This window comes from Saccopteryx leptura, chromosome 7 (genome assembly GCF_036850995.1).
Source record: "Saccopteryx leptura isolate mSacLep1 chromosome 7, mSacLep1_pri_phased_curated, whole genome shotgun sequence".
Lineage (NCBI taxonomy): Eukaryota > Metazoa > Chordata > Mammalia > Chiroptera > Emballonuridae > Saccopteryx > Saccopteryx leptura.
In genome coordinates this window covers 50,743,665-50,759,984 of record NC_089509.1, presented here as the reverse complement: position 1 = coordinate 50,759,984, position 16,320 = coordinate 50,743,665, and the positions used below count along the sequence as shown (strand labels likewise).

Below are 16,320 nucleotides of genomic sequence, written 5' to 3'. Positions count from 1 at the left end.
CAAAAGACACACAGTTTTATTCTTATCACAATTTCTTTACATTGTTGAATGTGATATTTTGTAATGCATGATTGTATGTCATGTAAAGATTAATATGCCAAAGTATTTTTAGAAGCAGATAAAATCCTTAGTAAGCATGCATTTTTTTTCTCCTGAAATAATATGACCAATGTCTTATACTGAGGAATGGGCAATTGCTTATACTCTTCCCAGATAACTAAAGCCTTGCTTCACGATAAAAGTCAAAATAATGAGAAACATTGGTATAAAAAGTAGTATGTTTATATGATTTTGAATTTTTTGAAAAATTGCAATGTTTGATTTTTCCTACTATTTTTTTAAACATTTAAAATGTTTATTTGGGTGCATTTTTTGTTAGAATATCAGTATGAATAATGGATCACATCATTTGAATCATTAGTGAAAAATGTCCTTTACACAAATGGAGATTCTCAGTTATTAGGCTCCTAAATGCTATTCATAGCAGTCTGTTTTAGTGTTTTTCAAGGCTTAGATTTTTCCCTGTGAAGACAATATATTTTCTACCAAATATATATATTATAAAGGGAAGGGTTTGAAGGGAATAAAAACAAATATACAGATAATTAATTCAAGTTATGATCACCCGGAATATGTAAATAGTTGCATTTTGGGAACCTAAACTTTCTGTCTTATTGTTTAAATTCACAACTTTATGATGGTTCTTTAGTAATGGCCAAATTAAACACTCATGATTATTCTATCCTTGTGTATAGGTGTGTATGTGTAAAATTTATACCATTTTCCCATCTTGGAACTTTCTTTTTAGTTACTTTATTAGCCATAGAAGAAAATTATTCTCATGCTTCAGAGAAATAGCTTCTTTTTTAAAAAATCACACTTACTTATTTGACAGACTTGGTTTCTACAGACTTTAAACTTTGCAGAATTAAATGCACATAGACTTGGTACCACTGAAGATATTTCAACAGTATAACTGCATGATCTCTGAAGGAATTAAATATGGGATAAAAAATTCAAATGATGTCTTCAATAGAACATGTACAAAGCTCTTGAAGCAAATATTGTGATTATCGCAGCTTTAAAATATATATATACACTTGGATGTTTTAATTTATGTCTATAATTTTTTCATTTGATGCTAGACTCTCTCTCTCTCCCTCCCCCCCCCCTCTCTCTCTCTCTTTTATTTACTGGTTATGGTAGCCAAGAGTCTAAGATATTGTATACCAGGCCACAGCAGCTAGCTTCCTTGTGACTTTTTCTCTAACAAATTGCTTCTCTCTACTTTCGTTCAGGAAAAATACTTCTTTTTCAACAAAAGGATAGAAATATAGTGACTATTTTTATCTAAAACTTTACTTTTGAAATTTTCTTAAAGTTTTACTGATCAAGTATCTTTGAAATACAAAATGTTTTTAAAAGTCTCAGGAAATGCCCTGTCTCCATGTAGCTCACTTTCTGAATGAAGAGTTTTGCTATTAGAGGGCTAGAGTTTTGGACAAAAAGTGACAAGTTTTTTACCTTTGGAAAGGATCTCTGTAGAGTCTAGGTTAAGAGTATCCTGTACCCTAAGGGGGGCAAAAGAAGGCAGAAAAAAGGAAACTGATTAGGAGGCAATTAAAATAATTTAAATGTAAAATATTTTAACATCATTTGAATTATAGATTTATCCTTAAGTTATTTTATATTTGTATTTGCGTATATTATTTATCATTTTACATGGTTTAATGGAGCATATTTACTCTTAAAACTTTGTCCTTTAGAAATTTTGAGTATTATTTGTCATTTTGATTGTTCAATATTTACTGTGTTGCTGATGTGTTACTCATACCTATAAACACTTTCTAATATTTATTGTGTTTTAGTTGATCCTGAAAACTTCCTTATTGGCCGCCACTTCATTATTGTGCTTTCCACGGTCGTCTTTACTCTGCCTTTGTCCTTGTACCGAGATATAGCAAAGCTCGGAAAGGTAATTTTTACATTTTAGTAGGTACCAAAATGTACTCTCTTACCCACGTTAATTTTTTCCAACTATTTTATTGTCTGTACCACCAAGTTCTTTTCTTTTCTTTTCTTTTCTTTTTTTTTTTTTTTGTATTTTTCTGAAGCTGGAAACGGGGAGAGACAGTCAGACAGACTCCCGCATGCGCTCGACGGGGATCCACCTGGCACGCCCACCAGGGGCAACGCTCTGCCCACCAGGGAGCGATGCTCTGCCCCGCCGGGGCATCGCTCCCGCAACCAGAGCCACTCTAGCGCCTGGGGCAGAGGCCAAGGAGCCATCCCCAGCGCCCAGGCCATCTTTGCTCCAATGGAGCCTTGGCTGCGGGAGGGGAAGAGAGAGACAGAGAGGAAGGAGGGGGGGGGGGAGTGGTGGAGAAGCAAATGGGCGCTTCTCCTATGTGCCCTGGCCGGGAATCGAACCCGGTCCCCTGCACGCCAGGCCGACGCTCTACCGCTGAGCCAACTGGCCAGGGCCTGTACCACCAAGTTCTTAATGACAGTATTTATTTTTATTTTTAGTTTGATTATAATTATCCTAGAGTAAACTATGGTTGAATCTTGAGCTTATTTTAGGGAATGGATGGTTAAATAGTTGATTAGTGTGAACTAAATATGTCCCTTCTTTGTCTTTTTTAAGGTAGATATTCTAACTGACATTATACAGCCACTTTATATTTAGAAAGTATAAAGAACTACACTTAAACCAAGTTAAATTTACTAAAAAATGTTCTATCATTTTTACAGAAAGTAGGTTAAATAATTTAAAAGTACACTAACTTTAGAAATAAGGATGAATCGCTTTATTGGCTTAAAATTTTCTTCAAAAGTTACAATGTCTGTTGTGCCTATTTTTCATCCATTGCATTCAAATGTAAATGTATTGATTGATTCATTGTTGAGGACTTGGCCAATATTTGCGATTTTTAATGCTAAAGACAAATGTTGATTTCTTTCTAATGAAACCAACCAAACAGTTATTTGACTCACTATCTCTACCCATCAACATAGGTTGATATACCATCTGGTTGTATTTTATTTCCTTAATATCAAGGAATGTTTGCATTTTACCCAAAATATTTTTGGTTCTATATCTACATGATGCCAAGCATTCTGATGAAAAATTGTTTAAAAAAATATACATGGGGGACCTACAGGCTCCCAGGCTAAGATGGCCACCCCAGCAATGTCCGGCCTCTCCTGGCAGGTGTGATGCTTCAGCACATCGGTGGTCAGGCCGTTTGCCAAGCTTGTGCGGCCACCTGTTCAGATATATGGTATCGAAGGTCGCTATGCCACTGCCCTGTATTCTGCTGCCTCCAAACAGAATAAACTGGAGCAGGTAGAAAAGGAACTGTTGCGAGTAGCACAACTCCTGAAGGAACCCAAGTTGGCCTCTTCCATTATGAATCCCTATGTGAAGCGCTCCATTAAAGTGAAAAGCCTGAATGATATGACTGCAAAGGAGAAGTTTTCTCCCCTCACGTCCAACCTGATCAATTTGCTTGCTGAAAATGGTCGCTTGACCAACAGCCCTGCCGTCATTTCTGCCTTTTCTACGATAATGAGTGTCCACCGTGGAGAAGTGCCCTGCACAGTGACCACAGCATCTCCTTTAGATGATGCCACTCTTTCTGAATTAAAAACAGTCCTGAACAGCTTCCTAAGTAAAAACCAAATACTGAAATTGGAAGTTAAGACTGACCCATTGATCATGGGTGGGATGATTGTCCACATTGGAGAGAAGTATGTTGATATGTCTGCAAAGACCAAGATTCAGAAGCTGAGTGTGCTCATGCGGGAGGCTTTCTGAGAGTTAATGTTTTTGTCAGTGAGAATTCCTAAACTTGTAGCAACAATAAAATGCTTCCTGAAGAGAAAAAAATAAATAAATAAATACATACATGGGGCCCTGGCCGGTTGGCTCAGCGGTGGAGCGTCGGCCTGGCGTGCGGGGGACCCGGGTTTGATTCCCGGCCAGGGCACATAGGAGAAGCGTCCATTTGCTTCTCCACCCCCACCCCCTCTCCTTCCTCTCTGTCTCTCTCTTCCCCTCCCGCAGCCAAGGCTCCATTGGAGTGGGGATGGCCGGGCGCTGGGGATGGCTCCTTGGCCTCTGCCCGAGGCGCTGGAGTGGCTCTGGTCGCGGCAGAGCGACGCCCCCGGCGGGGCGGAGCATCGCCCCCTGGTGGGCAGAGCGTCGCCCCTGGTGGGCGTGCCGGGTGGATCCCGGTCGGGCAGGCGGGAGTCTGTCTGACTGTCTCTCCCAGTTTCCAGCTTCAGAAAAAAAAAAAAAATATATACACACACACACACACACACACACACACACATGGGATATTTTTATATTCTGTTTTGAAAAATCCAACAGTTGACTGAATTTTACTTTTTTCTGTGATGTTTGATGTGTGTCCACAGTTAAGAAGTGCCTCTTTTCAGGTAGAGTTGAGAATAGAGATAATATTCCAGAGTATTCTGACTAATCTACCTTCCTTCTCTAACACTGATCTCAAAATAAGAGTACATCAAAAGGGCCTTTTTATGGTGAAATATCTGAAATGGCAAGACTGTTTCCCATTAACATGTTCAATGTAGACATAAATGTTACCTTTACAGAGCAGAAAGTGAGGAATTCATGAAAAGAAAGCTGCTAATATTCAGTCATATTATTACCTGAACATTTTCTCTCCTCAATGATTCTTTAAAGTATCATATTGAAATATCTAAATACATTTCCTAGTGAGCAAAGCAGGGGAGTTAAGAGGCCTGATCTGGAGTCAGGATACTTGCATTTGAGTTCCTCCATTGCCACTTTCATGCTGTGTGACCTTGGGAATATTACTTAATGTTTCTGTTTCTCAGCATTTTCATTCCATAGTAGATCGAAAGACTTGTAATAGAACTACCTATATAGTTAAAAACTAACAACACAGAAAAGAAAGTTAACTAACCATTAATAAAATAAAATAAATTTTGCATTTTATTTTCTTATCAGAGAAAAAAGTCTGAAATGTGTTTATCCATTAAAATTAAGAGACAATACAGAGATCTAATATGAGTGCATAGAACACATATACACACAGACTGGTTTATATGTTAACCAGTTGAATTAGTTCCAGGAGAGAGAAGAAGAAGCAAAGAAGACTTAGACACAGGCCAAATGGCAAGATCACAAGGAAAAAGTAACTTGCGAAGCTACAGAACAAAAAGAAAACAGCAAAACCACCCCCCAAATGTTGCTGTGTTGGAAGAGTGAGGCTAAGTTAAAGACAGAAGCAGAAGAAACAATAAGAAATAAGAAAAAACACAAGTCAATATTAGAATAGGGCCTGAAGAAAAATAAACATTTTACTTTTACTTTCATAAAAGAAAATCACGAGTTTTGTGTCCTACACAGGAAGTCACTAAAAACATATAAAGTCATGTTGATAGGCCCTGGCCGGTTGGCTCAATGGTAGAGCGTCGGCCTGGTGTGCAGAGGTCCCCGGTTCGATTCCGGGCCAGGGCACATAGGAGAAGCGCCCATCTGCTTCTCCACCCCTCCCCCTCTCCTTCCTCTCTGTCTCTCTCTTCCCCTCCCGCAGCAGAGGCTCCATTGGAGCAAAGATGGCCCGGGAGCTGGGGATGGCTCCTTGGCCTCTGCCCCAGGCGCTAGAGTGGCTCTGGTCGTGGCAGAGCGACACCCAGGAGGGGCAGAGCATCGCCCCCTGGTGGGCAGAGCGTCGCCCCCTGGTGGGCGTGCCGGGTGGATCCCGGTCGGCGCATGCGTGAGTCTGTCTGACTGTCTCTCCCGTTTCTAGCTTCAGAAAAAATACAAAAAAAAAAAAAAGATAAAGTCATGTTGATATAATAATATAAGGTATTTGCTCTCTTATTTAAGGGGAAAAAATATGACGGTGATCTGATAAAAAGTTATGCATTTGAGATTATCGACCCAACGTATAAGAACAAGCTACTAAATAATTGTGTTTGAAACTGTACATAGGTTTACACAAGTAAAAAGAGAAAAACCTAATATTTTCAATAAAATAATCTCTATACTGAACTGACAATATCTTTACATTTTCTTTTGCAGATTTCTCTTATTTCGACAGTTTTAACAACTCTGATTCTTGGAATTATAATGGCACGGGTAATTTCATTGGGGCCACACATGTAAGTTTTGTTCTATTGGCTGGTCTTTGATTTATAACTTTCACACAGGTAATTATTTGACATAAATTCTGAAATGTAAAGTAATTGTGGTACCAGAAACAGCATTTTTCATTAGTATTTGACAAAATGAGAGAAAATAATTACACTTAAGTAGACACGCATGTTCATCTTGGACTCTACATGGCTGATGAGACATAAGATCTGGTAGAGCGCTCAGAAGTGGTAGAATGCAGAAATTTCTATATCTATCTCAGAGATAGATTTGCTCTTAACAACGTTTCATCAATCTAGGTTGAAATTAGATGAATAAAAAATATTTTGGGTGCTTTTTTCCATTAATAATGTAGTCACATTGAAAACTACCTTTGATTCTCTATTAAGTATGTTCTTTAATTATTTTGTGTTAAAATGCTTTGTGGTTTGTGAACTGATAGTATAAATAATAGTGGTATTTATTTGTTTTTAATGTTATTAATTGGCGAAATAAAATATTGGCAACTTGCTATTGGTTTCCCAAATTTTATTCACTCATCCATGAAATTCAAAGTGTGAGTACTGCTGATCTAAACTACAGTTTTTATTATTTGGTTACAGAATAGGTTTACCAAATAAGGACTAGGTAGTTTATATCCATAATCTCAAGAGAATGCTGGAATGAAACTAACTAAATTGCCTTTAAATGCAAAATTAGATTTCCGTAATGCACAATAGATAGTTGTTGAATAAACAGATTATACATTATGAAGTTTCCATGAAACCTTAAATATTTTCTCTTTTCCAAATAAGACAAAATAAAATTAATTTAAGACATAATGTCTAGGACAGTGCAAGGGACAGGCTGGGTCTTCAGTGAATGTTATCGGTGAGAGAAAAAAGAAAGGAAACCTGGTGAATAGTATAATTAATAATTTGGTCCCCAGGGTACTTCCATTTTCCTATTGATTCACTGTTGTCCTGCAAAATCCCTTCTTTTTTTTTTTACTATATGCTATCTCCAAATTCTTAGTTTACCAGATAAAATTTAAAATTTATGCCTCAAATTATTTGGAAGAAAATATGAAATATCTAGTTTAACTGCATTTGATATGGCCTTCTCTTTGTAAAAACAAACACCTAATTTTTTAAAAGATTTTAATTAAAGGGAAAACTATATTATCTATAATGTTTATATTAATGTTCTCTACAAACAACTTACCCCCAGTTTATAGTTGTATTAGACAGCTTGGGTTGCTGGAACAAAATACTACAGGGAGGGTGGCTAAAACAGCAGACATTTATTTTCTCACAGTTCTGGAGGCCAGAATGATTGGGTTCTGGTGAGAAATCTCTTCCTGGTCTTCCTGCTGAGTCTTCACATGAGAGAGACAGCAAGCTCCCTGATGTCTCCTCTTATAAGGGTACTAATCCCATCAAGAGTGCCCAACCCTGTGACCTTATCTAAACCTAATTATCTCCCAAAACCCCATCTCCAGATATTATCTCATTGGGGGTTAGCTCTTCAACATATAAATGTTGACGGTCACTTTCAATCCATTACAATAGCATTTTTTAAACGCACTTGGTTCACTTCAATGTGACTACGTATTCTTTCAGTTAGTAAACTCAGAATGCCTATTATGTCTAGCTATTTTGGTGTTCCCTGAGAGAAAAAGTGCAGAGAGGCAGAAGTAGCACCTGCTGCAAGTTGTTCACAACCAGGCATGGCAAAGGGACTTACTTTATTTGTTTGTTTGTTTTTATGACAGAGACAGAGGGAGGAACAGATAGGAACAGAGAGAGATGAGAAGCATCAATTATTTGTTGCGACACCTTAGTTGTTCATTGACTTCTTTCTCATATGTCATATGTGCCTTAATGGGGAGGAGGTGGCTAAAGTAGAACCAGTGACCTTGGGCTTCAAGCCAGCGACCTTTGGGCTCAAGCCAGTGATTAAGGGGTCATGTCTGTGATCCCATGCTCAAGCCAGCAACTCCGTGCTCAAGCTGAAGAGCCCGCTCTCAAGCCAGCAACCTGGACTTTTCAAACCTGAGTCCTCTGCGTCCCAGTCCAGTGCTCTATCTACTGCACCATTATTTGGTCAGGCCCAAAGAGACTTACTTTAAAAACAAAAAGAAGAAAAAGAAATGACAGTACAGTATGAGGAGTGCAAAATTGAAGCAGAAACAAGGGACAGTGGCAGTTCCAAAGCAGAGTGCCTATTGCAAAGAAAATCACAGAGGACTTCCTGGAGAAAGAGAACCATGATCTGTGTGTTTTGAAGGATGAATCTGAACTTTTCCAGATAGATAAGTGTGTAAAAGGGAATATAGGCCCAGGAAAGGTAGCATAAAAATCCAAAAGTGTACAGTATATTAAATTCTACTAATATTTACTTACTATTATCTTGGTACTATACTAAGTTCTAATTTTCAAAAGTTAAATTCATAGCAACAAAAAGCTAATAAGTATACTGAACAGGATTCAATAAAGAATATTTTGGCTAAAAATTTTAATTATATAAGATAGCTATTTCAATTGAAGCTTTTATTATGAGAAGTGGTTCTAAAGAATAAATCACTAGGTTACAATAAAAGGTCTTATAGATTTGATATAGCACTGTGAGGCAATATTGAGAAAAATACAAGTACTTCAAAGTTGGAGATAAATAAATTATTCATTAATTGAACTCCAGGAAAATAGTTTAAAGCAATGATTTTTCAACTCTGGCTTCACATTAGAATTATCTGAGTAGCTTTTAAAAATATTGATGTTAGGTCCCCACATGCAGAGACTCTGCGGGAATCTAGGAATCAGGCTCTTGGATTCATTATGTGACAGTTGTGAGCCTGTGAACAGGATTGGGAGCCCCTTGGTTTAAAGAAATTATATGAGTACACTTTTAACTGATGCATCATGTTTAAAAATAGACCAGAGATTTTATGTCATTTTTGTTACTCTTTCGTCATTATTTTTTATTATTCACTTTATATTTACTTTTATCTACAAAATTGTTATGTGAGATACTATTGTGAATACAAAGAGAAAAAAAATATCTCACAGATGATTATCATATAGGTAGTACATCTCAATACAAAGGAAAGAGAAAGGAGAGGCCCCTTCCTGGTGGTGCTATGAATTGATTTTATGGCCAAAGAGCTATTTATTTCTGTTGTAAACAAAATGAGGCCTGTGTCTTTCTAACCGTCCTCTAGGGGTCATATCTTATTTTATCTGAGCCTTTGAAATTTTTCTAATGACAGAGATTGTTTACTTAACTCTTTCAATATTTAGATGTTAAAGAGTGTGTATGTTTTTTAATACTGTGCAGCCTTTTATGTCTGTTTGAATACTACAGCAAACAACTTCTGTTTGTCCAGATTTACCATCAAGCTAATCAAATCCCATGTTCAGGGGTTGGCAGAGTAGCCAGTCAGGCAGGCTTCCTTCTGAAAATATGACAGCCACAAATGCTCATAATCCATAAAACATGAGAAATTCAATGCTCCGTGTGTGTTTTTTCTCATTCTTTGTTCAGATGAATGATCAGAAAAGCTATACTTTTTCTTTGGGTTTTTAAAGTGATACTTGAAAAAGATTTTTAAACCCACTATCAGAAAGGAAGAAGGTATATATAATGGCTACTGGTATTGACCTTGTTACTATGGAAACACCTTTTTAGTGGTTGTGTTTTAAAAATAAAACACACAATGCAATTTCCTTTTTCATAACTCATAGGGCCATAAATTCTGCTTTTTGATATGATTTCAAATATCTCACAGTCGAATGACTTTCAGTTCTTTTTGGAAATAATGGTCAGTTTTATTGTATTTTCTAACCTTTTGCTTTCTAAAAACTGAGGTGACAAGGCAATTTAATTGCTTTCTAGAAAGTGGATTGGTATCAAAATGCAATAACACAGTTTCTCTCATTCTTTTTCAGACCTAGAATCAGAGGCATTATTGCTATGAAAAACTTCATCTTGTGCCTCATTAATATTCAAATTTTTACATTAGAATAGAAATGACAACATGCAGTTCAAATTTACAACTATTTCCTTTTCATATGACATCTTTCATAGCATTTTAGACAATAATGTGTGGGATTGCTGTTCCAAAAATAATTCCAAAAGTGCAGCTCCACTTTCCACAGGTATTTATGCATATAAAATATGCCTTTTCCAAGGACCTTAATACGTATTAATTTGTTTTCCCCTTATTCATTCTAATCATGAAATTCTACAATATAATGTTATACATAAAGAAGAACTAGAGGGGATTAAGGAAAGGATCAGAAAAAAAATGGATAAAGACAGAGGAATAGTGCATATTTGGAAAAAAAGGGATAATTAGTTTTGTCAAATACTAGTCACTGAAGTTTTTGATAATGTATAAATTATTGCTCTTTTTTGTTGCCAATGACTATAACCATAGGACCCTAACTGAATGAAGCAAAGAGAATATATTGACTTACATTATTGTAACAGTCAAAGGTAGTTCTGTTATTAGAGTTGGTTGACTTTAGGAGTTCAGTCAATGAAATTAGTCGTGATTTATCTTTTTCTATCTCTTGGCTTCTCTTCCTGTTACGTTTCCAGTTTCAGAAACGTTTTCCCTTTATTGTGACAAGATGGTAGCAGCAGTCAGCTTACACCCATTTCAGTCCAAGTTCATGTATAAAAAAAGAGCTTTGTCTTATAAATTATCTCCAACTTTACTTTCAATATTAGTTCTGACTGGCTCTAATGAGGACCCATGACAATCTCAAACCCTATCATCATGGCCTGTGTTGAGTTGCTTGTTTTCAGATTACATGCCTACACTTAATGTTAAACCAGAGGTCAGCCAAACTAAATCACATGGACTGAGAGTGTGGGAAAGGTTGATCCCAAAGAAAATCAATACAGTGATGCCAGGAGCAGACACTGACTGGTGCAAATTACAGATTTCTGCTTTCAGTGATAGAAAGTTACTGATAACCTTCTAGAGATTCAATCAAATAATATGGGTAAAAGCCAAATTAGAGAGAATTAAGATGAAAGCAAATGATAGGAAAGTGAATTTTGCATATCTTCTCCCTCTTCTTATTTATGTGTGAAGAGCATTAATGAATGGAATTGTCATGACAAAACAGTGGCTTGAGGAAGTAAGAACTCTACAGAATACCTTTTTTTTTATCATAGAAGATATTGAACATGTTAAGAACCAAGCCAAAAGATGGAGCCAAATGTCCCCCAGAAAATCTTGAAAAGTTGGAATTTATAATACAGAGTAATCCCTGGAGAGGAGTTGGGATTCTTCTTCCTCTTAAAACAATAAGAGTATGGAGAGTAAATCTAAATTTATTCTGAAGACCAATGAAGGAAATTTGAGTGTTCATACCTAGTGTCCTCTATTTTTTCAGAGATGAGATTATCATCTGAGAGTGTAGTAGACAGAAGTAGATAGGTTCAAAACTTGAATACTGTGGTTAGTTAAATTTGGAACTTTCACTGTAGGAAGTAAAAAGGGACTTACACATAGGAATAAAATAATCATGCTATTTGTTAAATTACCTTATCTGTTTTACCATGTATTTTATGTCTTTCTCACCATATTGTGAACTCCATGAGAACAGAGATCACATTTTTCCCCCACAGTGAATCCCATTCACTCAGCACAGTGCCTAAAACAGAATTAGAATTCAGCAAAGAACTTTTGGATGATTAAATAAATGAATGAATCCCTGTGTTTTCTGATTTAAGTTGATTCCACTTGAGGATTAACTGACCAAAATTTTAAAGTAAGGAGACAATAAAAATAATCTTGGGATAATAAAAATTTTACACAGAAACATTTCTTGTCAAAGAAAATTTTCCTAAGGCAACATCCATGCTACAAAAACTTGCTAGCTCATTGCTAAAGTACCATTTGACTCCCAGTTCTACAACACTATCAAGGGCTACTGGTAAGTTTTACCAGACAGAGTGCCTACCTGAAGCAACAAATAGAACTATTGTTGTACTTGAGTCTACATGATAATAGGAGAAACTGCTGCAGGACCAATTTTTCCAGTCTCTGTAGTGCTAGTGAAGCTGGAGAACTGCTGAGGCTGCTCAGTGTGAAGAACTCATTCTCACCCTCATCAGTATTTGTATTAATGGCTGCCTTAGTGAGGTTCGTCACCTGTTTGCTATATGTAGTTAGAAGACAGACTGGTCTCTGATACAGACTCATAATAAAAGAGCAAAAATTTAGTAGCCTGTTATTTCAGAAAACAACTGTTTATTAAATATCCAGCTGACAACAGTCACTCTTCTAGGTATTGGGGCTGTGAAGATAAGGAAGAATACATGACCTCACATACCTATAGCATGTGGGTAGGGAGAGTAGACACTGGAGAGATCATCTCAATGTAATATATATCAATAAAATTATGGGAAAGCACCATGGAAACAGGAAAGACTCTTAGCATAACCTGGACAGGCAGGTGATATTTCATGGTAAGACAATATGTGAGCTGCTGCTTGAAAGAAATGTAGTGGCATTAGTTGGGAGAGGTTGGTAGCTATCGTTGGCAGAAGTTTAAAAGGTCTGGAGGTGAGATGTATATAAGAGCAGAATCAGTTCAAGGTTCTAACATTAGGAGTAACTATATTTTGCTATTGATTAGGGTAACTATCAAATAAAAATAAAGGTGTCTCCTTTAAGAATGTTCTTGGCCTGACCTGTGGTGGTGCAGTGGGTAAAGCATAGAGGTTGGCAGTTCAAAACCCGGCTTTCCTGGTCAAGGCACATATGGGAGTTGATCCTTTCTGTTCCTCCCCACCTTCTCTCTCTCTCTCTCTCTCCTTTCTAAAATGAAAAAATAAAATCTTTTTTTTTAAAAAAAAAAAAAAGAATGTTCTTAGAAATTATCTGAATTTTATGTTCCTTAAATATATTTCTTATCATAGCTTCAACAAGAGTTATATCTTCATATCATCTCTTGAAAAACTGCTAAAGATGGTGCTTTCTTTCCTGGTCTACTGATTATAAAGCTTCTGTGTTTGGAAGTAACTAGAATTTTGGTGATTCTGAGCTGAAAGTTTGGCTAGAGTGTGTAAAGAAATGATCATTGGGAGGTTGAAAAGACCAGTGTGAAAGGAAAGCTTTATGTGCAGTGCTTACAAACTTGGGTTTTTCCTTTACTTGATGGATCACCGAAAGTTCTTAAGCAAGAAAGTGACCAGGGCCAGTCTCCATTTCAACTGGACTTCTCTTGCTTCATAGGTGAGCACAGATTGGGGGTGGAAAGACCTGGAAGAAGGTTATCTATGGCAAACAGGAAACCCAGAGCGTAGAAGGGCAAGGCTGGAACAAGTTGAAAGGCAGAAAGCACAGGACGAACTGAAAACACAAGGCTGGTGTGTTCCAAAAAAAGTTTTATTTTCAAAATTGCTTGGGGGTAAGCAGACTGAGACCAAAGGGTGTCGGTCTCGAGCTGAGGGAGGGGCCACTAGATATAGGGGATTAGCTGGCTTGGGGTTTGGACAAGTGTAGATTAGCATGTTGGGGTTCTTGTGGCCTTAACTAGAGGAATTCTGCTGCAGAGACCCATATTCTTTGATGTAGCACAGACTTGGTGTCCTTGGTAAATTCTGAAGACAGCCAAGAGGTCAGTCTCCCAGAAGCAGTTGGGGACTTGAGTCTGTGAGCCTGCTTTCACAAACAGCTATTGTGATTTAAAGATCCCCTAATGAGCCCTAATGCACAGGTTCCTCCCCAGTGCAAACAATTTTAGACATTTTTGTGAAGGTAAGCTTTTGCTACATTTCAGAGTGAAGGCCAGACCTTCACTTTGTTAGGAGAAAGAATAGCAAGCAAATTAACTCTCTTTACAAAATATTTGGGTGGGGGAATATAAGTTTTACAGGGGCTAATTTAACTCTACCACAGTGAAGAGGAGCATAAAGAAGGGATGATGCCAAGGTTTCCAGTTTGGATAACCAGACTGGTAGACAGTCCAGAACTCACCACCAAAATAAGAAAATCAAAAATGCTGTTCAATTAGTATTTAGTAAGTGCTCACTGTTTTAGTCACTTTTCTAGGTACTGGGGCGGGAAGATCAATAAAACACAATCCTTTTCTGCAGGGCTCTTAAAACTTATTGGGAGTGAAGCAGGGTGGACAAATACATACATAATAACCTCAACGGACTATTTAATAGAATTATGAGCAGGTGCCATGGAAACGTAGAGGAAGGGCCTCAACTTCTTTTAATTTACTAACCAAGATAAGAGAGGAAGCAGGTCTGGGGAAAAAATGTTTTTAATATTTTAATATGTTGGTCGTGAGTAACACCTGTGGTGGAGAGAGAGGAAGAAGAAGTCTCCCAGTGCTTTGGAAATGCGGGTCTGGAGTTCAGGGAGTGTCTGCTGTGGACAAGGCTGTACAGGGTCAGCGTACAAAGAGAAGAGAGGACAAACCCAGCTAGAAGCCCAGTGTAAAATAATTATCTGGAGCTCACATCTGAAGTTAAATTTTTTTTCATGTAAATTCACATATTTAATGTAATTCTGTTTTGTGAAAAACTCAGTAGAGAACCAAAACAACACTCATAGTTCAAATCAATTTTTACTATATTAAAAGGTGAAATCCTGCCAATATCGACTCAACCTCTGCTCTTTCAATCCTGATGAAAACAGAGAACACCAATTTTTTTTTTAATAATTTTATTTTTTTAATGGGGCGACATCAATAAATCAGGATACATATATTCAAAGATAACATGTCCAGGTTATCTTGTCGTTCAATTATGTTGCATACCCATCACCCAAAGTCAGATTGTCCTCTGTCACCTTCTATCTAGTTTTCTTTGTGCCCCTCCCCCTCCCCCTTTCTCTTCCCCTCTTCCCCCTCCCCCCGTAACCACCACACTCTTATCAATGTCTCTTAGTCTCACTTTTATGTCCCGCCTATGTATGGAATAATGTAGTTCCTCCAATTTTTAAAGTGTTGACAGAGGAATTAAGAGTCAATAGTGGGGGTGGGGGGGAGAAAAACATAAGTGACAGAATAAAAATCAAAAGCTGTTGGTGTCCCAGATAAGTTAAAGGAAGTATTTGTGATGTTTGTGGTGCCAAGGTGTGCAAGCTTTTTATATAATTCATATAAAAAAAATATGTTGGCAGGAAGAAAAAAAAACTCAGCATAATGTCATATGTAAATTTTAACTCAAGATTAGCTTTATGTAAAAGTTGTGCTTAGGAAAAAGGGGATAAGTTTTGATGTTTGGAGTGATTTCCAGCAAGAATTTTCCTGAACAGCTCTATATGTAAATCACAATTGTCTAGAGAACAGAATAATCAGAAGAAACGAAACGTGAGCTGAGAGCCAGGAAGTGGCAGAGCTGTGGGCCCACACCCAGCCTGGGAAGTGGGCAGATCTGTCTGTCACTAATAGCTTGTGGTGTGACAGGAAATGTGGAGCCTTTGTTCGCTTGCCAGCCGGAGCACTTCACTCTCAGAAGTGTCTGCTTAAAGAGGTGAATGTAAGATTCTCTTAACAAAAACTGAGATCGTCTGATTTGGAAGATGCCTGTGTTTAGCAGAAAAGAATTTGGGCAGGTCCCACAGAGCAGTGTGATGTTTGATCTTCAGGATCCAGGCCTTATGTTCTGGGGATCAGAGCACTCCCCCTGAAGCTTGTTTTCGTAAGTCTGTGAAGACTGGAAATATATTTGCTAAGACTGGCTTTCTACTGCTTCGCCTTATTACTATTACTCAGCTGTTGTAAAGATAAGTGAAATTTCTCTTAAAATAAGACAAAATACCTGAATCCAAGAATCCAAGCTGAGATAATTCTGCAAAATGAATAATTCCCCCAAAACTCTCCACTCCCATCCCCACTCCATACAAAAAGGTTTCTAAAAAAGTGTAAATAAGCATATGATTGGATTTTGAAGGGTAAGGGAATACAAAATTAAGTTTTATTTAGTTAATTCATTTCAATATGACTATGCATACAGTGCCTTTTCCCTTGGTTTCTATTCATAGACAATTTCAATTATTTCTCCCAGTTTATATTTTTTGCTTTCTTGTTTGTTTTGAAAATTCTTTAATATCCCTGGTTCTTTATAAGTAAACAAAGTATTTTGTTTATTATCATACTCAACTCCATTCTTCTACATGCCTGTCAGAAAGTCCAAGTGGTAAATAGTAG

The 16,320-nt window shown here is 37.2% G+C and overlaps 2 protein-coding genes across 3 annotated transcripts in view; both read left to right on the top strand.

Annotated features, from left to right (window-relative positions):
* The window catches only part of SLC38A11 (solute carrier family 38 member 11), a 62,398-nt gene that overhangs the window by 15,835 nt on the left and 30,243 nt on the right, over positions 1–16,320 (top strand). For both annotated transcript variants that reach the window (XM_066345489.1, XM_066345488.1), the window contains 2 exons: positions 1,869–1,975; positions 6,083–6,162. In XM_066345489.1, the coding sequence (XP_066201586.1) occupies positions 1,869–1,975; positions 6,083–6,162 (187 nt within the window). The remainder of the gene's footprint in view (positions 1–1,868; positions 1,976–6,082; positions 6,163–16,320) is intronic.
* Positions 3,179–3,894, top strand: LOC136378353 (ATP synthase subunit O, mitochondrial-like). The gene is given in 1 exon segment (XM_066345186.1): positions 3,179–3,894. A coding segment is annotated over 1 exon segment (642 nt). The 3' UTR covers positions 3,821–3,894.